We start from the raw sequence: 23,327 nt of genomic DNA on the forward strand, positions 1-23,327 counted from the left end.
AAAGGCGGTATATTAAGTCCCATTTCCCTTTCTCTTTCCCCTATATAACTTTATATGGATTCCTGAGTTTGGTTTGTCTTTGTCATTCTCAGGCCATGTCCATGGTCTCCCGGTGCTCCTCCTATATATTTCGCATATTTTCTTTTAGAAAATGTCAATTGAAGCACCTTTCTTAGGCTTGCATGTGGCACGCTCTAGGCATAAGTCTATAGCGCTGGGCAAGGCCATAGTTAGTACCATTTCTATAGCTGATTTCACAGTTCTTCCCCTTTTCTTATGATTTGCAATTCGTCTTCCTTCCTGCATGTCACTGACTTTCAAAGCCCTTTGGATTCTCCATAGTCTTCATATAAACAGTCAAGGTCTCTCTCCTGTAATGCTTAATCCTGTTGACACTCACTTCATACTAGTCTTTGCTGTCATTAGTGTTTCCAGTTTTGTTTTGTCAGCTCTACTGGTTTGGAGAAGACAGAAGCAAAGTGCACTTGATTTTTCGAGGAAGTTGCCATTTACTCTCCTGGAGTCTCCCTGTCATCCGTGTCTCAGAGCAGAAGCTGTCAAGTCTGTTTGCCACAGGCTTCTCATCCTTTAATGGTTGACACAGTACTTCTGGTAGCTGTACCTGTATTACTGCCTGTACCTGGATTCACTTTCTTGCTTGTTGCCTGTCTGGCTGTCACATTCATCACCCCACTTCCTGCTCCTTCTCGTAAGCCCTGCAGGCCGCCCGCACCTAGGGACTCAACCTCTGGGGAACGGCGGTCAGCGCAGGTGACACCCGGGGTTGTCCGGCCGCTAGGCAGAGCCTGGTCCGAGTTCTGTGCTCGGCAGCACTCTATTTAGTATGAGAACTTGCAGGTCTGACATCGACCTTTCTCAAACTTCATGGTGGTAGCGGCTGCAACTTTCAGGTTGGAGGGTATTCTAGTTCACTTTTACCGAGAGGATTGGTTGGTCGTCGCTAAGTCACTCCTAAAGAGGCTACAAGGTACTTTGCCAGTTACCCAGTTTTTTTTTTTTTTGTCTGCTGTCCTCGGTTACGTAGTAAGCCCTGTTGAAAGGCGATTTGGAGCTCTCTCAGTTCCTCCTTATCTTCTTCGATTTGGAGCCCTCTCAGTACCTCCTTATCTTCATCTTCCCAGGGGAAGGCCGCTGGATGCTCCACAGTGGCCAATGGTTACGACGGATGTCAGTCTGAAGGACCGGGGAGCACATTGTCTGGGACAATTTGCTCAAAGTCTCTGGGTTCCAGAGGAGGCAAATAGCTCCATCAACCTCTTAGAGTCAAGGACAATACACTTGGCATTTTGAGCCTTTTGTCCATTGCTAGAAAGCAGGTCAGTCTACGTCCTGTCTGAGAATGCCACGGTGGTGGCCTATCTCAATCGCCAAGAAGAAACAAAGTTCTTCAGTTTGAGCTAGAGGCCGCTTCTTCTTCTAGGCTGGGTGGAGAGTCATCTGCTAGATCTGTCGGTGGTCCTTATGGCAGGGGTGGAACACGTGCAGACGGACTTTCTCAGTCGCCTACCTCTCGTGATTATCAGGGAGTGGACTTTTAGCGATGATGCGTTCCAGAGTCTCGTGCTTCGCTAGGGATTCCCGTCAGTAGATCTGTTTGTCTCGGCGGCCAACACAAAAGTGCCGGCATACTTCAGTCGCCGAGGAGACCCCCTGGGTTAAAGGATTCGAGACGCTGCTTCAACTGTGGCCAGAGGGTCTCCTCTATGCGTTCTCGCCATGGTCTCTTTTAGGTCATATGATCTAGAATATAATAGCTCAGGGGTACAATGATTTTGTTAGCCCTGGATTGGCCTTTCAGTCCCTGGTACACTGATCTTCGGAATCTGTTGGCTGGTTCCCCTCTCAGGTTCATAGTCCTTCCAGGTTTATTAGTTGCAAGAACTGGTTCTTCATTCAGACCCCGGTCGACTTTGTCATACAGCTTGGCTCTTGAGCGGGCGAGGTTAGTTAACAGACGTTTCTCGGCGGGAGTCATTTCTGCTATGCTGAGGGGTAGGCGTCGTTCCACTTCTCTTTCTTGTAGATCATCGTTCTTGGAGTTCAGCTCGGATCGGGTGTTCCTGCGCCCGGTCCCCTCTTTTCCGCCTAGGGTGTTGTTTCGTTTTCATGTTTCTCAGCTGGTGGTACTGCCTGTGCTAAGTTCTTCTTCTGGAACGGAGGAGCAGCATTGCCTGAAATGTTTGGATATCAAGAGGGTTCTGAAGCATTAAGTCAAGTCTTCCGATGGTTTGCGTCGTTCCGATTAGTTGTTTATTTTGCTGGGTGGTTTGCACTAGATCCTTATAGCTTCTAAGTCCACTATTTCCCGAAGGCTTAAGGAAATGGTTGCTTCAGCTTACCTTCCTTCTGAAAAATCCATTCCGGAGGGCGTGGTGGCGCATTCTACCAGAGGACAAGCGACTTCGTGGGCGGAGCGGTGTCTCATGCCTCCTGAAGACATTTGTAGGGTGGCAACTTGGTCTTCTTTGCATTACTTTAAGAAGCATTATTGTTTGGATATATTCAGACATCAGCAAGCTGGTTTTGGGGTGCAGGTTTTGATGGCGGGGCTGCTAGGGTCTCTCCCATGATCGTACTGCTTTGTTACTTCCCATCAGTCACATTCTGGGCCGGTCCAGAGGGACGCTAAGGAAGGAGAAATTAGGCCTTACCTGCTAATTTGCTTTCCTTTAGTCCCTCCAGACCGGCCCAGATCCCTCCCTTCAGATATTCAGATTTATTCGGTGATAGTTTGTGGTTATTTCTTGGGAGCTGTGTTGCTTGTTTACAATTTTTTACAAAAAAAAAAAAGATATATATAAATATATATATATATATATAATGAATAACAGAATTGGAAGAAATTTCTAGTCTCTCAGGTCAAGCCATATTTCTGTGGTTATGGGGACATTATTTTCTCCTGTGGCACGTATCCTGTGTTGGCAAGGTGCCGGTGGCTGCTCAGGCTTTTGGGTGCACAGACGGTTCTTTAGCTTCTTTCTGCTTTGGTACTTAGTTACTGGATCTTTCTCTGGTTGTCAAGGGCTCTTATTGGCTCTCTCTAGAGTCACAGTTTTTTTCTCAGTCTCCACCTACTGGAAGGCGTGCACAACCCATCAGTCACATTCAGGGCCGGTCCGGAGGGACTAGAGGAAAGCAAATTAGCGGGTAAGGCCTAATTTCTCCTTGTCTGACAGGCTTCCATTATTGCTGTAATACCCTAGTCCCAAAGGAGTAATTCATAGAACTGTGTGTAACAGTTTATGTTCTTTCCAGTCAGTAAAATGGTGGAATACTCTTCCTTTGAAAATGAGAACAATTACTCAATATAGATTATTTAGGAAAGCTCTTAAAAACATATCTCTTTCAGATATATAACAAGTAATGTTTGTTGTTTGGCTGAATTTTATATTGTAACTTTCTGGGAATGCCCAGTTTTGTTTTTCTTTTTTTTTTTCTTATTGTGAACAGCATGGATCTCTCTTGGGACTTTGCAGGTCATATGAGTCCCATTGTATTGTAATAGTAAAACAGTAAGATAAAGTTATATACACATAGATGAAATTTACCACCTCTGTGAGGTTTTTTTTTGCACTGCATTCAAGGTATACATTTGGTTCAGTGGTGGAGACACTGAAGCCTGAAGAAGGGCTGCTGGATTCTCTTTTTGACAAGCAGTAACTTCAGTGCACTTGAAATCATGGGTAACACTTTACGTATTTTAGAGAAAGAGAGACAGGAGAGGGGATGGTAGCTGGCAGGGGGAGAGAGAGAGAGAGATGAAAGGTGATGGTTGTGGGAGAGAGAGAGACAGCGAAAATGCCGGATGGCAGGGGTAGAGAGGAAAGAGTTACTGAAAAACTGGGGAATTAGAGAAAGGTGAATGGGAGGGTCAGAGTGAGGGAAAGAGATGGAAAACTGATGGAAGAGGTAATAAAGACAGGGAGAAAAAATGACATATGGACAGGAAAGAGAGTTAAAAGACAGGTAAGCATTAGGAAGAGACTGGGACCAATACAATTAGAAAATCTAAATGGACAGACAGCAAAAGTAGGAAAAAATTTTTTTACGGCCAATATTCAGCGCTATTCAACCGGCCAGGAATGGCTCCTGGCCAGTTAAATAGCATATGGCTAGCTAAGTGCTAATATTCAGCACAGGATAGCAGGTTATTTCCGCTGAATATCAGCACTTAGCGCATTCCCTGGGATTCTATATATCATGCCTAGTGTTCCGCACCAAAATCCAAGTGTATTCTGAAACAATGTGCGTAACTTAATTGACTTAACAAGCCAATCAGCGTTAACAGCACTTAACAAGCAATAATGAGCACTAATTGGCAGTAATTAGAATTTATGCTCACAACTCGCTAAGCATATTCTGCAATGGACAGCGCCTAAGTTCTAATGTTCACAGCCAAAAAGGGGCAGAGAAATGGGTGTTACATAGGTATTCCAAAATTAACACTCACTGTTATACAATATGCCCCTCTGTGTAAATACGTGCCGGTATTCACACCACATTTTCCTTGATATAAATGGATGCGCATAGTTCTAGGCACTGGGATATCAACTAAGCGAATTCTATATACCGTGTCTAAATCTAAGCGCTGCTTATAGAATACACTTAGGTTGAAATTTGTTCCATGTGGAGTTTTCAGGTGCCATATAGAATCTAGCTCATAGTGGCTAATTGACCATATCACACGCTATAACTGGCTAGCCATGAATATTCAGGTCCTCGCCAGCTAAATTTAGCTGCCAAATCAGACTGCCTAAATAGCAGTCCTATCTTTGGCCACTGTAAACTTAACCAGCCAGAGTATTAACTTGGCCGATTAAGTTTAAGCCAGCGGGAAAAAAAATAGATATTCAATGCTGGTAATTAGAAACGTCCTGGTATTATATATACGGGCTCAGTGCTAATTGTGGCACTTAGCCGGCCTGCTTTCCATGGGCTGAATATTGGTAGGATGAAGTACAGCAGTAGTTGTGTTAATCCACTTTCAAAGTTAATAAATATAGTTTATGGCTTATCCAGTGTGGCCATCCATACTATCTATTCTCCCCATCACTCCCTTAGAGATCTTATGTACTTGTCCCAAGCTCTCTTGAATTCAGAATGATACTCTTCTCATTTTCACCACTTCCACCAGGAGGCCATTCCACAAATTCACTACCTTTTCCATGAAAAAGTGTTTCCCCAGGTTACTTCTGAATCTATCCCCTTTCACCTTCATCCTATGCCCCCTCAGTCCAGAGCTTCCTTTCAGTTGGAAGAGACTCACTTCCTGTGCATTTATGCCGCATAGGTATTTAAATGTCTCTATCATATCTCCCCTCGCTTGCCTTTCTTACATAGTATACATATTGAGATCTATGAGTCTGTCCACATACACCTTATAACAGACTACTGATCAATTTAGTAGCCACCCACTGGACCAGCTCCATCCTGTTTCTTTTTGAAGGTGCAGTCTCCAGAATTGTACACAATATGTTAAATAAGGTCTCACCGGAGTCTTATACAGAGACATCATTACCTCCGTTTTCCTACTGGCCATTTCTCTCCCTGTGCACCCAAGCATTCTTCTTGTTTTTGTCGTCACCTTTTCTGTTTGGCCACCTTAAGATTATCACGTACGAACACTCTGAAGCCCCACTCCTCTTTCATGCACAAAAGTTCTTCACCCCCTTAACTGTACCATTCTCTTGGTTTTTTGCAGCCCAAATGCATGATCCTACATTCTTTAGCGTTAATTCTATGTTGCCAAATTCCAGACCATTCTTCTAGCTTTGCCAAGTCCTTCCTCATGTTATCCACACCATCAGGGGTGTTTACTCTATTGCAGATTTTGGTATAATCTGCAAAGAGGCAAACCTTACCAGACAGCCATTCAGCAATATCGCTTACAAAAATATTAAAAAGAACTGGTCCAAGAACCAGTGGCGTAGCCAGACAGCCAATTTTGGGTGGGCCTGAACCCAAAGTGGGTGGGCACAAAATTTTCTCTCTACCCCCCCCCCCCCCCCCCCCCCCCCCAGCAAAATGTAGTCACACTCAGATGCATTTGTCACACAGGGTAAAGTGCTGCTTTTCAGTGCATCCGATTTCAGACAATTTATTTAATAGCCTAATCCTTTTCAGTGAGCTTTCAGAGGCCAAAACCTCCTGCCTCAGGTCAGTATAATGCTGTTACGGTATCCTCGCCTGACCTAAGGAAGGAAGTATTGGTCTCTGAAACTTTATTAACACCATATTACTTTATCCTAAATTAAAAATAAAATTATTTTCTTTACCTTTGTTGTATGGCCATTTACTTTTTCTCATTGTGTTGCTCCCAGTCTCTAGATTCTGCTTTCCTTCGTTTTCGCTTAACTCTTCTGCCATGGTTTCCTGGCCATTTGTCATTTTTCTCTCCTTTTTCTTTGCTTTCTTCAATATTTTTCTGCCTCTCTCTGTGTCCAGATTTAATTCATTTTTACTATCCATTCTTTAATTTCCTTCATCTACTTATGGCTTTTCATCTTTTTCTCACCCTTGTTCTCCCCATGCCCCTTCCTCTTATTCTCCAATCTTTCACTACTCCCCCTTTCCATGCAGCCTCTCCTCTTTCTCTCCCCATCCTTCCAGTGTCTCCCCTCTCTCTCCCCATCCTTCCAATAGTCTCCCCTCTTTCTTTCTGCATCCTTCCATCCAGTGTCACCTCTTTCTCCCTACCCTTCCATCCAGCGTCTTCCCTCTTTCTCTCCACATCCTTCCGTTTTCCCTCTTTCTCTGACATCCTCCCATCTGTTTTCCCTCTTTCTCTCCCCATCCTTCCGTTTTCCCTCTTTCTCTGCCATCCTCCCATCTGTTTTCCCTCTTTCTCTCGCTATCCTTCCATTTTCCCTCTTTCTCCCCATCCTGCCATCTGTTTTCCCTCTTTCTCTCCCCATCCATCCGTTTCCCCTCTCTCTGCCATCCTCCCATCTGTTTTCCCTCTTTCTCTCCCCATCCTTCCGTTTCCCCTCTTTCTCTGCCATCCTCCCATCTGTTTTCCCTCTTTCTCTCCCCATCCTTCCGTTTCCCCTCTTTCTCTGCCATCCTCCCATCTGTTTTCCCTCTTTCTCTCCCCATCCTTCTGTTTCCCCTCTTTCTCTGCCATCCTCCGTTTTCCCTCTTTCTCTCCCCATCCTCCGTTTTCCCTCTTTCTCTGCCATCCTCCCATCTGTTTTCCCTCTTTCTCTCCCCATCCTTCCGTTTTCCCTCTTTCTCTGCCATCCTCCCATCTGTTTTCCCTCTTTCTCTCCCCATCCTTCCGTTTTCCCTCTTTCTCTGCCATCCTCCCATCTGTTTTCCCTCTTTCTCTCCCCATCCTTCCGTTTCCCCTCTTTCTCTGCCATCCTCCCATCTGTTTTCCCTCTTTCTCTCCCCATCCTTCTGTTTTCCCTCTTTCTCTGCCATCCTCCCATCTGTTTTCCCTCTTTCTCTCCCCATCCTTCCATTTTCCCTCTTTCTCCCCCCATCCTGCCATCCATTTTCCCTCTCCCATTCAGGCCCACCAGCCCCAGCTCCCATTGCCGGCCACTGCTGCTTTTCCTGAAGGAAAAGCATGTGTGGAACCCCTGAAGTATAAGACTCCTGAAGAAGATGGTTGTTCCATCAAAACATGGCCTCGTGTTGGGTCAAGCACATGAGTGGTGCTGAATAAAGTTTGCTCATAACTCACATCTGGCTGCAAATATTTTTTGGTCCACCCCTACTATTTGGATTTTTTTCCATGGATAATATCATGCCATTTAAATTGCTGGATGGCCAGGTACTATCCATATAACTATGGGGCAGGGTACAGGTGGCCTTAAAAAATTATTGGCCCATTATTCAGAGCTGTTTGTGTGGGTGGTAGCTTCTGCTGTCCAGAGAACTAGCACTGACTGGGGCCCTATCCAGATTTTCAACTCATTGTCTGGATAATACCTTTGAAAATCCTTGCAGATTCCCCAGTGCTATCTGGATAATGTTGGGGCGGACCCTGTGCAGAGCATGAGTTTACAGTGGGGGAAATAAGTATTTGATCCCTTGCTGATTTTGTAAGTTTGCCCACTGACAAAGACATGAGCAGCCCATAATTGAAGGGTAGGTTATTGGTAACAGTGAGAGATAGCACATCACAAATTAAATCCGGAAAATCACATTGTGGAAAGTATATGAATTTATTTGCATTCTGCAGAGGGAAATAAGTATTTGATCCCCCACCAACCAGTAAGAGATCTGGCCCCTACAGACCAGGTAGATGCTCCAAATCAACTCGTTACCTGCATGACAGACAGCTGTCGGCAATGGTCACCTGTATGAAAGACACCTGTCCACAGACTCAGTGAATCAGTCAGACTCTAACCTCTACAAAATGGCCAAGAGCAAGGAGCTGTCTAAGGATGTCAGGGACAAGATCATACACCTGCACAAGGCTGGAATGGGCTACAAAACCATCAGTAAGACGCTGGGCGAGAAGGAGACAACTGTTGGTGCCATAGTAAGAAAATGGAAGAAGTACAAAATGACTGTCAATCGACAAAGATCTGAGGCTCCACGCAAAATCTCACCTCGTGGGGTATCCTTGATCATGAGGAAGGTTAGAAATCAGCCTACAACTACAAGGGGGGAACTTATCAATGATCTCAAGGCAGCTGGGACCACTGTCACCACGAAAACCATTGGTAACACATTACGACATAACGGATTGCAATCCTGCAGTGCCCGCAAGGTCCCCCTGCTCCGGAAGGCACATGTGACGGCCCGTCTGAAGTTTGCCAGTGAACACCTGGATGATGCCGAGAGTGATTGGGAGAAGGTGCTGTGGTCAGATGAGACAAAAATTGAGCTCTTTGGCATGAACTCAACTCGCCGTGTTTGGAGGAAGAGAAATGCTGCCTATGACCCAAAGAACACCGTCCCCACTGTCAAGCATGGAGGTGGAAATGTTATGTTTTGGGGGTGTTTCTCTGCTAAGGGCACAGGACTACTTCACCGCATCAATGGGAGAATGGATGGGGCCATGTACCGTACAATTCTGAGTGACAACCTCCTTCCCTCCGCCAGGGCCTTAAAAATGGGTCGTGGCTGGGTCTTCCAGCACGACAATGACCCAAAACATACAGCCAAGGCAACAAAGGAGTGGCTCAGGAAGAAGCACATTAGGGTCATGGAGTGGCCTAGCCAGTCACCAGACCTTAATCCCATTGAAAACTTATGGAGGGAGCTGAAGCTGCGAGTTGCCAAGCGACAGCCCAGAACTCTTAATGATTTAGAGATGATCTGCAAAGAGGAGTGGACCAAAATTCCTCCTGACATGTGTGCAAACCTCATCATCAACTACAGAAGACGTCTGACCGCTGTGCTTGCCAACAAGGGTTTTGCCACCAAGTATTAGGTCTTGTTTGCCAGAGGGATTAAATACTTATTTCCCTCTGCAGAATGCAAATAAATTCATATACTTTCCACAATGTGATTTTCCGGATTTAATTTGTGATGTGCTATCTCTCACTGTTACCAATAACCTACCCTTCAATTATGGGCTGCTCATGTCTTTGTCAGTGGGCAAACTTACAAAATCAGCAAGGGATCAAATACTTATTTCCCCCACTGTATCTGGGAACTGGTGATATTCAATGGCAGTGTCCATAGCTTTCTGGGCAACTTAGGACAGCACAGAAGCTGTCCTACATTGCCAGTATAGCTGGATACCGGCTCTGAATATCGCCAGAATCCAGATAATGCCGACGGCCACCGCTATCTTCAGATATTCAGTAACGATATTCTGGTATAACTTTATTTTTTAAATTTTATTTTTATTACAATATATATATACAATAATTATCAAGAACAATCTTAGGAAAGCAAAGGTTCATTAAACGGGGAAATTATCAACATGGGCAGGTTAATTTACCATAATTTGTGCTATTTTGGCAGAGGGTCCCATTTTATGCAGTGAAATCCTGTGCTAAAATATCACAACTTGTGGTAAAATAACCCACCTTAACTATAGCCCTCATCGATAACTGCCCCCTTTAGTCATTAGACAAGGGTAACTTATAGCTGAAAATAAAAGAATGGAAGTCCATGAACTAAGAACAAAAACTTGGTGAATTCACGCTCAAAGGAAAAACAAAGGCAAAAGAAAGCAGGGAGACTTCTTTAAGTATCTGAAGACTTTTTAATGATCATATCAAAGAGTACAGCTAAAGAGGACCTAAATCAACCTTTTTATGGTAGCGTTTTATTACTCAGAAACATGGAGAGCTGTGATGGTTCAAAAAAACCACAGGTATACATTTAAGCACCAACTATGGTGTTTAGATATGGATCCACATCGGTGTAAGCTGGTGATATTCAGCTGCTAAATGGATGTTTTCTGTTTAGCAGGCATAAACTAAATGGATAGTGCCAGTGTGGTCACCACATTACACATACAGTATACCCTTGAATTCTATATATGGCACCCAAAATTGCGCACCGAAATTTAGAACTCACCGGGCATATTCCATAATCGCATGTGCAAAACTTGACAAATGAGCAGTTAATTGGCAATAACTGGGCACTAACAATGGAAGTATTGGTGATATTTGGCACCAGTTTGGGTTTACATGTGCATCTTGCTAAGCGCTAATCTATAAAGATGTGCGTGTCAGTCTTTTAGCGCGCAACTGGAAAGGAGGTGTGGCCATGGGAGGAGCATGGGCGGGTCAGGGGCGTTCACTAAAGATGCGTGCAGTATTATAGGATTTGGGGGATCTGTGCCTAATTTATGGGTGAGGATTTACACCAGGTTTCATCTGGTGTAAATCCTCTTACCTAAAAGTTGGCGTGGATCCTGGCACTATTCTATAAATGGTGCCCAACATTGAGCGCTGTTTATAGAATAGCACTTAAGACCAGATTCTATATATGGCACTTAAAAAATCTGCACAGAAAACATTTCCACCTAAGCGTGTTCTATAAGCAGTGCCTAGATTTAGGTGCAGTATATAGAATACTCTAGCGCCAAAAACTACATGTATCCATTTACACCAATGAAAATGTGGAGTAAATCCCAGGACGTAGATTTAGGCACAGAGTGCCATATTCTATAACAACATGCATAAATTTTGGAACGTCCATGAAACGCCCATAGCCACACTCCTTTTTGCCTGCACGCATTAAAATGTAGGCGTAGTGTGTTACAGAATACACTTAGGAAGTTGTGCATGTAAGTTCTAATTATTGCCAATTAGTACTATTATTGCTTGTAAAGTGCTGTCAACACTGATTGGTTTCTTAAGCCAATTAAGTTTCGCACGTTGTTATAAAATACACTTGGATTTCGACGTGGAACGCTAGGCGCACTATACACAAAACAGGGGTTATCGCACAAATTTGGGCACCTTTATAAAATTTCGTCCACATTTAGCATTGTTACCGAATATGGGCAGCAGAGCTGAATATGCATATTAATTGAATAGCTGAAGACTGCACTGGCTGAATATTGACCCCTAGAGTTCTAATGAAAGGAACATCTGATTGGAGTACTTTGAGAAAAAGCATTGGTATGCAGAATGATGTATTTAACAATGGTTTAATTGTGTCTTTCAACATATACACTAATGGATTTAACAGGATGGTGTATGTATGTTTATCTTTGCATTAACATAGCTTCATTTCTCCTTCTACAGGTCTTCACAGGGATTTTCACAGCAGAAATGATCTTCAAAATTATTGCCCTAGATCCATATTACTACTTCCAGCAGGGCTGGAATATTTTTGACAGCATAATAGTCTGCCTCAGCCTTATGGAACTAGGTTTATCTAGCATGGGGAATCTTTCAGTTTTACGTTCCTTCAGACTGGTAACTAACTTATTCTCCTTCACTCTTTTCTCACATGGTTAACCTCTTGCTTGAAGTTAAGATTAACCAACATTGTCTTCAGTAAAAATATTGTTGCTACTAAATTTCTCCTGCAAAGAATAAATGAACTCTTTTTATTAGTTGAATATTGTGCAGATTATAGGAGTTTTTCTCTAAATGTGTACCTATATTTCAACACCTTTTCTGTACATGTCTACTTTCCTTTATGGTTCTCTAGTGTAATGAGGTATATATGTGCACATGCTATTAGAACTGATGGAAGTTTTTATCACTAATTGCAGGAGATAAACACGACCGCCAGCTCCAATACTCTACCTTCAATAAAAACCTAGACATATACAACCACCATTTCTCACGAACACACAAATAACATATTCTACTCTCTACTACAGAAACAGATCATTTCACCAAATATAACAATTCGATTTTGTTTGCAAGACACATTGAAACACTGTAAATTGGAAAATGTGGCACATAAATGCCAAAAATAAAAAAATAAATAAACTTATAGTATTCGATGAGTTATGCATGTATGAGCCTTGCCCTTACTCTACCCACACTCCTCTGGATTCTATATGTCACCCAAAGTTGAGCACCCAAATTTGGGTACGGAGCCCAGATGTGTGTTCAAACTAATTAGCCAGTTGGGTTCTAAATAATCAAATATTGGCGTGAATTGGAGTTAATTGGCACTAATTTGGATTTGCGTGCATCTGCCTACATACTATTCCAGTGGTTTCCAAACCTGGTCCTAGAGGCACCCTAGTCAGTGAGGATTTCAGGATACCCACAATGAATATTTATGGAAGAAATTTGCATGCACTACCTACCTCCACTGCATGCAAATCTCTTTCATGAATATTCACTGTGGGTATCCTGAAAACCTGACTGGCTGGGGTGCCTTCAGGATCAGGTTTGGGAACCACTGCACTATTCTATAGTGCTGACTGCCCAAAATGTGTTGTGCATAACCCAAAAGAGGGCATGGTCGCAGGAGGGACATGGGTGAATCAGGGACATTCCAAATATTTAGGTGCAGTGTTACAGAATACCAAGATTAAATGCCCAACTTGTGTGCCAGGATTTACATCAGGGTGCAGGAATCAACTCTAAGCACTAAAGGACACTCAGCCCTGAGCACCTTTATAGAATAAGACTTGGCTTGTATTTTCCCTGACCCCTAAATTTGAGCACCATTCACTAAATCTGGCCCATTCTGCTTATGGGTATTAGAAGAATAAAGTTTTTTTTACCATATTGCTCGTCTCCTGGTGTTTCCTGGAAGGGCCTTGCTGGTCACACTACTTCTTCTCACATGTAGCCTAACATTAGGTGCTACTTCTGTGCCGAATTTTCAGCATGGAAAAGCGTTCTAATGGATGCAAAGTGCAAAACAGGGCAGAAATGGCAGATCCGTGTGAATTCACATTTACATGCTCATTTATAGAAAAGCGCGTAAGTGGGCCTTTTACTAAGCTGCGGTAGCATTTTTGGCACGCACTAACAATAAGTGTACACTAAACGCTAGAGACACCCATATATTCCTATGGGCTTCTCTAGCATTTAGCGTGCACTAAAATGCTACCATGGCTTAGTAACGATAGGAGGGACATGAGTGGGTCAGGAGTCCCTTAAGATGCACGCATTGTTACAGAATAGTGCGGATCCACATCCATCTGGCACGCCGGGATTTACAGCTGGTTTCAGTTAGTGTACATACTTGCACCCAAAGTTGAGTGTGGATTCTGGTGCTACACACTATTCTATAAAGGGCATCCATCCTGGAGCGCCCATTATAGAATTTTTTTCAGCGCTCAATTTTCGGTGTCACTTGCTGAATCTGGCTCTAAATTTTAGCAAGAACAAAAGCCTCTTAGGGGGTCTTTTACTAAGACATGCTGGTGGTTTTAGCACATGCTAAACTCTAGAGACGCCCATAGGAATACATTGGTGTCTCTAGCATTTAGTGCACGCCTGTTTTAGCACATGCTAAAAATTCTAGCGCACCTTAGTAAAAGACCCCTTTATGTAGCACATTAAGTTGTATTGTACAAACCTCTAAGCAATGTGGTATTATTTTGCCTGCCTCTGATATTTTTATGTTTTCTTCACAGCTAAGAGTTTTCAAATTGGCAAAATCATGGCCAACGTTAAATACGCTTATTAAAATTATTGGAAATTCGGTTGGAGCTCTGGGGAACCTCACTCTGATTTTGGCAATTATAGTCTTCATATTTGCTGTGGTGGGAATGCAGCTGTTTGGCAAAAGCTACCAAGAGTGTGTCTGCAAAATAAGTGAAGATTGCGAATTGCCACGCTGGCACATGAAAGATTTTTTCCACTCCTTTCTTATCGTCTTCCGTGTTCTCTGTGGAGAATGGATTGAGACTATGTGGGACTGTATGGAAGTTGCTGGGCAGCCTCTGTGCATTCTGGTCTTCATGCTGGTCATGGTGATAGGAAACCTAGTGGTAAGTGTTGAAGATATTTTTCTCCTTGTGTTAAATATTTGTAGTACATCATTGTTTTCTAACTGTTTTTTTCTCTTTCATTTGCTAAAAAATATGGGGTCGATATTCAAAGTGATTTAACAGGCCAGAAACAGCTCCTGGCCAGTTAAATTGCTTGTTCGGTTAACACTAAACTCGTCCGGGGCCGGCTTCACCACTTGGCTGGTTAAGTGCCAATATTCAGAACTTAACCAGCCAAGATAACAGTGTAAATAGGACAGCTTAAGTCAGTCCTGTCCTTATGCAGTTCGCCATAGCCAGTTTTTGCAAGCTCCGTATACCTGGAAATTCAATGCCAGAGCCCAGACATTGCCAGGCATAGAATTCCTGGGGATAACACTGCTGTTGGTCAGCAAAATATCAGGCCTTGTAGCTGTCATATTTTAAAAAATACAAAATTTGCAAAGTAGAAGTTGAATGGAGAGCCCAAAAGATTTCAGTTTAGTTTGAGGGCGGTGGCCTTGTCAACAGGAAGCAAAGATTTAAATCTCTTGTTTATAGTGTTTGTAAACTACTTTGAAGGTATTTACCCTTTAGCGGTATATCAAGCAATAAAGAAACTTGATTTCTGCAATCTGGCAGCTCTGCAGGTTTGCTTTCTCCACCCATATTCCCAAGTAGAAAGTATGACACATAGACAAAGGATACAGTAGCCAGGACAAAGGCATATAGGCAGGGCAAGCTTAACTATTAAGCAGACCCGGGTGGTTACCTAAGGTGGTAGCTTCTGGGGAGGCAGCAAAGAGCATCTGCAGGCAAGGTAAAACAATAGGTCCTAACATTCCCACAAACTCAAAGAACATTACATTGGATTTCTGGACCACCTGACCCGTTTCTAGATGATTTACACTAAAATATAGAGCCAAACGCCAAGACAAAACTTTGGGAATTACTAATGTACCATAAAATTAGATAAAAGAAATTAACAAATCTTTTAAAAAGAATGGTATTCAGAGGTTTCTGAAAACTATCATAACTATTCAAATCCTCCAATTTTAAAGCAAGTGAGTTCCAAATATTGGGTGCCTGAGACATCATCAACTGCTTAAAAAAAGCCAAATCTTTTTATGTCCTTAGGAACGGGAACTGCAAAGGGAGAAGAATAGTATGATCTTCTACTTTTCCTAAGATCTATAAACTTCACTTGCTCTGTCAAGTAGTTTGGAGAGTCTCCAGTTAGAATTTTAAACAAAATGCTTGCAAATTTGAATACAATTCTTGCTTCAGTTGGCAACCAGTGTAATTGTAAATAGAACTGAGTAATATGATCATGCTTTCTTAAGGAGAAAATTAATCTCACTGCTGTATTTTGTACAGATTGCAATCTATGCAATTGATATTTAGGATGACCCAAAAGCATAAGATAGCAATAATCCAGCTTAGATAAAGCTAAAGACTAAAGGAACTATCAGTGCATACTGTATCGTGGCAGGGAGGGTGGGTAATTTTCAAATAGTCTATTTTCCTTAATTATTCTGAGAAGGGGTAGAGTTCATAAACATGATTACGTCTGATTATCAAAATCTCAAGGGTGGAGCTCTAGAAGCCTGAAGGTCAGTTGAGGGGCAAGCAAGACTGAAGTTTTGACTACAGGGCCTAATATTCTTGCACCAGCACTGCATGCGTGAGTGATCTGTTAACCAATCCTCAGACCTATCTGTAGTACTTTCCTATCAGAGCACATTAATCCATTCCATCTTCTATTTTCACTCACTCACTATCGAAGACAGCCCTTAAATCTTAAATGGCTTTCAAAAACACATTTACTGTTTGCTTTATTAAGGATCATGAGCAAGAATTCCAGTGTTAGATTATGATCTAATGAACAAGAGAGTTTTATTGTTGGGTTTTAGGTTTGTTTAATGCACTTTAAAGCATTCTGTTCCTTTTCTGTGCACACTCGAGAAGTAGTGTCCTCAGGTGACCTGATAGCAGTCAGTGTGATCAAGCAGCCACGGGGAAAAGTGCTTGGGTTATAAAGAGATATCACCAGAAGGAAAAGGAGGTAATTTTACTGTGCAAATCACTGGCAAGATCCCGCCTGCAGTGTTGTGTTCATTTCTGAGGGCACACCAATACAAGGACATTGGACAAATAGAGGCACTGCATAGGACAATACTTGTTCCCTTTAACTGTTTGTGGGTCTTGCAGCTTCTACTGCATACATTTAAATTTATCCAGATAAAATAGGAACCAGGTTGGAGACATTCTTTGGCTGGTTTTTCAAATTTAGCAGATTAACATAAGTAACCCTGCGTAATTGTCGGTATTCTATAACCTTAGCACATAGGTTATGGACATGCCTCTGCCCCACCCATGCCCATACCCCCCTTGCAGTTACATGCTATAGAATTAGTATGCTAAGGTTATAGAACACTGGCTAAGTGCTGCAAATTAGTGTCAATTAGCACCAATTAACACCAAAAATTGGTTGTTAGTGCCAATTAGCAACTAATTTGTCAATTAACTTACACATGTAAAATCGATAAAACACTTTTTTGGTCTTCCACTATTAACTGATTCTCAATTCAATTCAGAAACAATGCTCTCAGCATGGAATGCTGTGACTACATCTGTTGAGACTTCATTGCTCCAGTAAAGGAAGTAAAGATTACCAGAAGATCTAAATCTCCATGGTTTACTGAAGAATTATTAGGAAAGGGATGGAAAACAAAAATGAGGATATTATAATGCCACTGTATCGGTCCATGGTGCGACCGCACCTAGAGTATTGTGTTCAATTCTGGTCGCCGCACCTCAAAAAAGATATAGTGGAATTAGAAAAAGTGCAGAGAAGGGCAACAAAGATGATTAAGGGGATGGGACGAATTTCCTATTAGGAAAGGCTAAAGCGGCTGGGGCTCTTCAGCTTGGAGAAAAGGCGGCTGAGGGGTGATATGATAAGAGGTATATAAAATGAGTGGAGTGGAAAAGATAGATATGGAGCGTCTGTTTACGCTTTCCAAAAATACTAGGACAAGGGGGCATGCGATGAAGCTGGAGTGCAGTAAGTTTAAAACAAATAAGAGAAATTTTTTCTTTACTCAGTGCGTAATTCGACTCTGGAATTCGTTGCCAGAGAATGTGGTTAAGGCGGTTAGCTTAGCAGAGTTTAAGAAAGGTTTGGACGGCTTCCTGAAGGAAGATAGTCACAGGGATAAGTAGTTCTTGGCTTTTTGTCTGAGACACATAGGTTTATGTCAGGACTTCTGGTCTTGTCATTCAGCTGCTAACTGTGTATTTGCCTAAGATGTGTGGAATCTGTTCTTACTATAATCCTTAGGATCAGGATTGTGATTGTTTATGTAATCACTCATTTAGTTAGTCCATTAGGATACTCATATTGTATCTATATTTTGGTGATAACTCTATTTTTATAACAAGTATTTTGTATTTGCCTGACATCTTGCTTCAGAACTGTTCATATATATATTTTTTTCTTTACATAATAAATAATAATATATTCCATCTGCGGCAGAGTTTCTTTTTCCAGTACGGCTAGTTTGTCAGTGGGATAAAGAGGTACGCCCCTAGACACGAGTTCAGTATATTTCTATTTAGTGGTATTCTGTCAGCTAGTACCTCTATATACCTACAACTCCAAGCATGGGTTTAGAACTTTTCATAGCACTGAAACCTTGCTGTTACCTTTAACTTCAGAAGTTAAAAAATCTTTGTGTTGGTGGAAATATGATTCTGTTGCAGTTCGATATTCCGGCTGCATTTGATACTGTGAATCATATTCTACTACTAAATCTACTCTCTCTCTCTTTGGATTAACGAATACTGTTCTTCTGTGGTTTTAATAATTTCTTACTCGTAAATCTTACTCAGTAATAAAAGATAATTCTTTATTAACTTTTTGGCATTCACCTTGTGGAGTCCCTCAGGGTTCTCCCTTGTCTCGTATACTATACAACTTATTTATCAGTACACTGGGTCAAAACTTTGATCATATGCTGATGACATCTTTATATTTTTATTGATAAGGTTAATGATAACATGCTATTCTAAAGTTAATACTTACATGTCAAAAATAATTAATTGGTCCAGAGCCGCTAGATTAAAATTGAATGAAGATAAAACAAAAGTGTTATGGTTTGGATTGGACCCTTCAATTATTCTCCAATTTATCAAAGTTAATAATGAACTTTCAATTCATGTTGATCGAGAATCTAAAGTGTTGGGTGTTATTCTTGACCATTCACTATCTATGGAAGCTCAGGTAAATAATGTTATATGTAAAGCCTACTATAAGCTTAAGCAACTTCGCTTGACACGTTCTTATTTTTCAAGCAAATATTTTAGGATTATAGTGCAGCTAATGCAAAGTCCTCTGCTAGAATTTGGTAATTCTTTGTATATAGGACTTATGGCTAAACAGATTTCAAGATTGCAGATGATTCAGAACTCGGCGGCAAGGTTGATAGTTCGATGTTCAAAGTACGATAGTGTTTCTCCATTGCTGGCCAGACTACACTGGTTGCCAGTTCTGACTAGAATTAAATTTAAGGTGTTATGTTTTGTATTAAAGTGTCTTCATGGCTTCTGCTCTGCTGATCTCATGAACAGCTTTAAGCTGTTAAGAGGTTCAACACTAGTAAGGACATATAATTTTCTAATGCTGGCTTTTCCATCCATTAAAGGAATTCGTTTTAAGACTTTATTTTCTAGATCCTTTTTTTCCCTCTGCAGTTTGTCTAGGGAATGATTTACCTTCTGAGTTTATCAAACATAGTTGCTTTTAGAAAGATTTTAAAAACATACCTTTTTTCTAATAATAATTATTTGCATTAGTTTTTTTTTTCTTAAGTCTATTGTAACATCCTGGTGATTTGCATCAGTAGTTCTTAATGTTATCCCGCCTTGAATTCTGTAAAGAAGATTTGGCGGGCTATAAGTCCTATATAATATAATATAACATAACATGTAAGTGTAGGTTCTCTATAATCTGCGTACACAATTTTGGAAGCTACTCATTAAACGGTACATGCAAGATGAGAGGGTTAATGTGTATAAAATAGCTTGCATGCACTAACAAGACTTTTAAGTGATGTTTTAATCCTTGTAATACTGTTAATGCTCTTTGGTACATAGGCCCCTAAATGCTCAGGATATGACAAGTGCACTCTGATGGGGATAATTTTTGAATCCATCCATATCCACATTCACACACGTGTCTAGTAAAGCAGATTGCTTCAGTTCTGATTATTAAAGAAATGGTTACTGGAGTTAATTATCAAGACAGGCAGTAATACTGTGTCCCAGCTTCCTATTCTTGAGGGCTGAAAGGTTTTGGCACGTCACTGTGATAATATCTATGGACCCCTGCATAGAACATGAGTCAGACAAGGGAAGATCTTTTTAAGGAAACTAAATATTACCGTACTAGCTAGATTTGACTACAGCACATGACAGTCTTAGCACACATTAATTCAGTTACCTCTAATTCTATAAACTTGGTTGCACAATTTTGTGACTAGCCTGCAAAATTGCACATGCAAGGTATTGAATAGATACTACTAATCATTTCTATAGTGCTACCAGACATATGCAGTGCTGTATACATTATATGCCACTACTTTTTCTGTCCCTAGAAGACTCACAATCTAATTTTTTTGTACCTGGGGCAATAGAGGGCTAAGTGACTTACCCAAGGTCACAAGGCGCTGCAGTGGGAATTGAGCCCAGGTTGGCAGGATCAAAGCCCACAGCACTAACCATTAGGCCACTCCTCCACCCCATAGTGCTTAACAATTTAGTAGGGTGCTAATTGGCTTTATCTGCCACTAATGACCCTTAAGTGACATTAATTTGCACTAATTTGCAGTCACTCCTGACACAGTGTAACTGCACTTAGGGGCTATTCTATAAACAGCATCTAAGTTCTATAGCACATACCTGCAAAGGAGGTGTTAACATGGAAAGGGCATAGGTGGGTTGGGGTTTGTCAGGCACATATGTGCTAATTTTTTTAAATTATGTCAGTTATACATGCAACTGACAATATTTAGGGACAAGCATTTACACCAGCCTTTGACATGGCATAATTGTTCAAGTCTAAATTTGGGTACTTAAATGCTGACTTAATGCTAGGTATTCTATAATGGCTTCAGAACCCAACTTTGCCATTATAGAATATTTGCTTTTACTCAATTTGTTTGTGCCTAACTTTAGGCATCCTTTCTTGAATTTTACCCCTTAATGTATAGTGTGGGGGCCTTTTACTAAAATGCGCTAAGCAGTTGACACAGGCCAATTCTACAAGCTACCACATGCTAAAACAGCCAGTGCAGTAAAAATCATACGCTAACTGGTCAGGTTATGGGTGGAGATTGGGCATGGACTGCACATTGTAGCTAGTTCATGGTAATTAACACGAGCTGTCAAATGTGCAGTTAATGGGGTGCACTTAACATCACAGAAAGATATGCTGTTAGGTGCATCCAAACTGATCACATTTGACATTAACAGACAATTGGCAACTTATCTGTGTAGTAACTGCAGGGAGAATGCTAAATACCTACAAAAATTCCACTTACTATGCCTTCATTCTGGCTGTTAAATTGCAAAAAAATTGCCTCACTTTAGTAAAAATGGACCTAATATTAATAACTAAAACCCATTGCATAAAATGGGACCTGAGGTAAGTAGTGCATATTAATACTACTACTACTTCTTAGCATTTCTTTAGCGCTGCCAGGGTTACGCAGCGCTGTACAAGTTTAGCATGGGGAAGGACAGTCCCTGCTCAAGAGAGCTTACAATCTAAAGGTTACAAATTATGTAGTCAGTGTAGGTAACTTACAACTTATGTGGTCAGTGTAAATAGCTTACAATCTAAAGGTTACAAACTATGTAGTCAGTGTAGGTAACATGAATGGGGAAGGTGGTTAGGCGCCAAAAGCAAGGGAGAAGAGATGGGCTTTGAGTAAGGACTTGAAGATGGGCAGGGAGGGCGCATGGCGTATGGGCTCGGGAAGTCTGTTCCAGGCATAAGGTGATGCGAGGCAGAAGGGGCGGAGTCTGGAGTTAGTGGTGGTAGAGAAGGGTACAGATAGAAGTGATTTGTCCTGAGAGCGGAGGTTACGGGTGGGAACATACGGGGAGAGGAGGGTAGAGAGGTAAAGGGGGGCTGCAGATTGAGTGCACTTGAAAGTCAATAGGAGAAGCTTGAACTGTATACGGTAGCGGATCGGGAGCCAGTGAAGCAACTTGAGGAGAGGGGTGATACGAGAGTATCGGTTCACGTGGTAGATAAGACGTGCAGCGGAATTTTGGACAGATTGAAGGAGGGATAGATGGCTAAGCGGGAGGCCAGCGAGAAGAAGGTTGCAATAGTCAAGACGAGAGGTAACGAGCGAGTGGACGAGGGTTTGTGTGGTCTGTTCAGAGAGGAATGGGTGAATTTTGCTAATATTATAGAGGAAGAAGCGACAGGTCTTAGCTGTCTGCTGGATATGGGCAGAGAAGGAGAGGGAGGAGTTGACGATGACTCCGAGATTGCAGGCTGAAGAGACGGGGAGGATGAGGGCGTTGTCAACAGAAACGGAAAGTGGGGGTAGAGGAGAAGAGGGTTTGGGTGGAAAGACAAGGAGCTCGGTCTTTGCCATGTTCAGTTTCAGATGCCGGTTGGACATCCAGGCAGCGATGTCTGAGAGGCAAGCCGAAACTTTGGCCTGGGTTTCGACTGTGATGTCGGGAGTGGAGAGATAAAGCTGGGTGTCATCAGCATAGAGATGGTACTGGAAACCATGTGATGAGATCAGCGAGCCCAGGGAGGAGGTGTAGATCGAGAAAAGAAGCGGTCCAAGGACAGATCCTTGAGGAACCCCAACAGAGAGCGGGATGGGGGTGGAAGAAGAGCCATTAGAAAATACTCTAAAGGTGCGTTGGGAAAGGTACGAAGAGAACCAGGAGAGGACGGAGCCCTGGAACCCGAATGAGGACAGTGTGTAAAGAAGTAAATTATGATTAACGGTGTCAAAGGCGGCCGATAGGTCGAGGAGGATGAGGATGGAATAGTGACCTTTGGATTTTGCAAGGAACAGGTCATTGCAGACTTTAGAGAGTGCTGTTTCTGTCGAGTGTAGTGGGCGAAAGCCGGATTGAAGTGGATCGAGGACGGCCTGAGAGGAGAGGAAATCAAGGCAGCAGCTGTGGACAGCGCGTTCAAGTAATTTGGAGAGGAAGGGTAGAAGAGAGATGGGGTGGTAGTTGGAGGGACAGGTGGGGTCAAGTGAAGGTTTTTTGAGAAGTGGTGTGTAAGCAGACAGTTACATGGTAGAGCTATTTAGTAAATCTATTCCATACTTTGAATTAATACACTTATACAAGAAAGAGGAGGTATAATATCTAAGACATCTATTACAGATCATTGATTAATCTGTTCACAAAGTTTTACTGAAAAAGGTTTCATAATACAAAACATATGATCAAAATGTAGATTTCATCTGTGATTCAGCTCATTATATTAATATAGGGATCTCCTCAGTTTCCTTCTAAATCAATGACTCCAGAACAGAGATTATATATTCAGGTTTAAAGGTAACACCTTGCGTGATCGTACAATGATCTGTTTTTTGAGAGGAATAGAGAAGTTTAATGTAAGAGGTAGAGCGATTTTTAGTTGAAAGTCTTAAGGGAGGAAGTGCGAGCCCGAGAGAGAGAGTCTTTATTCTATAGGAAGAAGAAGAGAATGTTTTCATTGTTAATAGAGGGCTTCACTATAGATTCTCCTGAGGTCAACTCTGTAATGAACTAGTGAAGAAGAAAGTGTTACATGCAGTGTCCGGTATGAGATTCAGTTCATGAACTAGGATCTTCATATATTGGGATGTATGAATGAATTGTGTTGGTTTATCCTATGAGAGTCGTCCATCTAAGAAATGACTAGTGGAGAATAGCTGGGTATACAGGCCTTCCAGCAGCATCC

At 41.9% G+C, this 23,327-nt stretch overlaps 1 protein-coding gene across 3 annotated transcripts in view; it reads left to right on the forward strand.

The window, feature by feature from the left end:
* LOC115466700 (sodium channel protein type 5 subunit alpha-like) overlaps positions 1–23,327 on the forward strand; it is an 858,490-nt gene that overhangs the window by 518,467 nt on the left and 316,696 nt on the right. For all 3 annotated transcript variants that reach the window (XM_030198143.1, XM_030198128.1, XM_030198135.1), the window contains 2 exons: positions 11,688–11,861; positions 13,997–14,353. In XM_030198143.1, the coding sequence (XP_030054003.1) occupies positions 11,688–11,861; positions 13,997–14,353 (531 nt within the window). The remainder of the gene's footprint in view (positions 1–11,687; positions 11,862–13,996; positions 14,354–23,327) is intronic.

The sequence above is a fragment of the Microcaecilia unicolor genome, chromosome 1 (assembly GCF_901765095.1).
Source record: "Microcaecilia unicolor chromosome 1, aMicUni1.1, whole genome shotgun sequence".
Taxonomy (NCBI): Eukaryota; Metazoa; Chordata; class Amphibia; order Gymnophiona; family Siphonopidae; genus Microcaecilia; species Microcaecilia unicolor.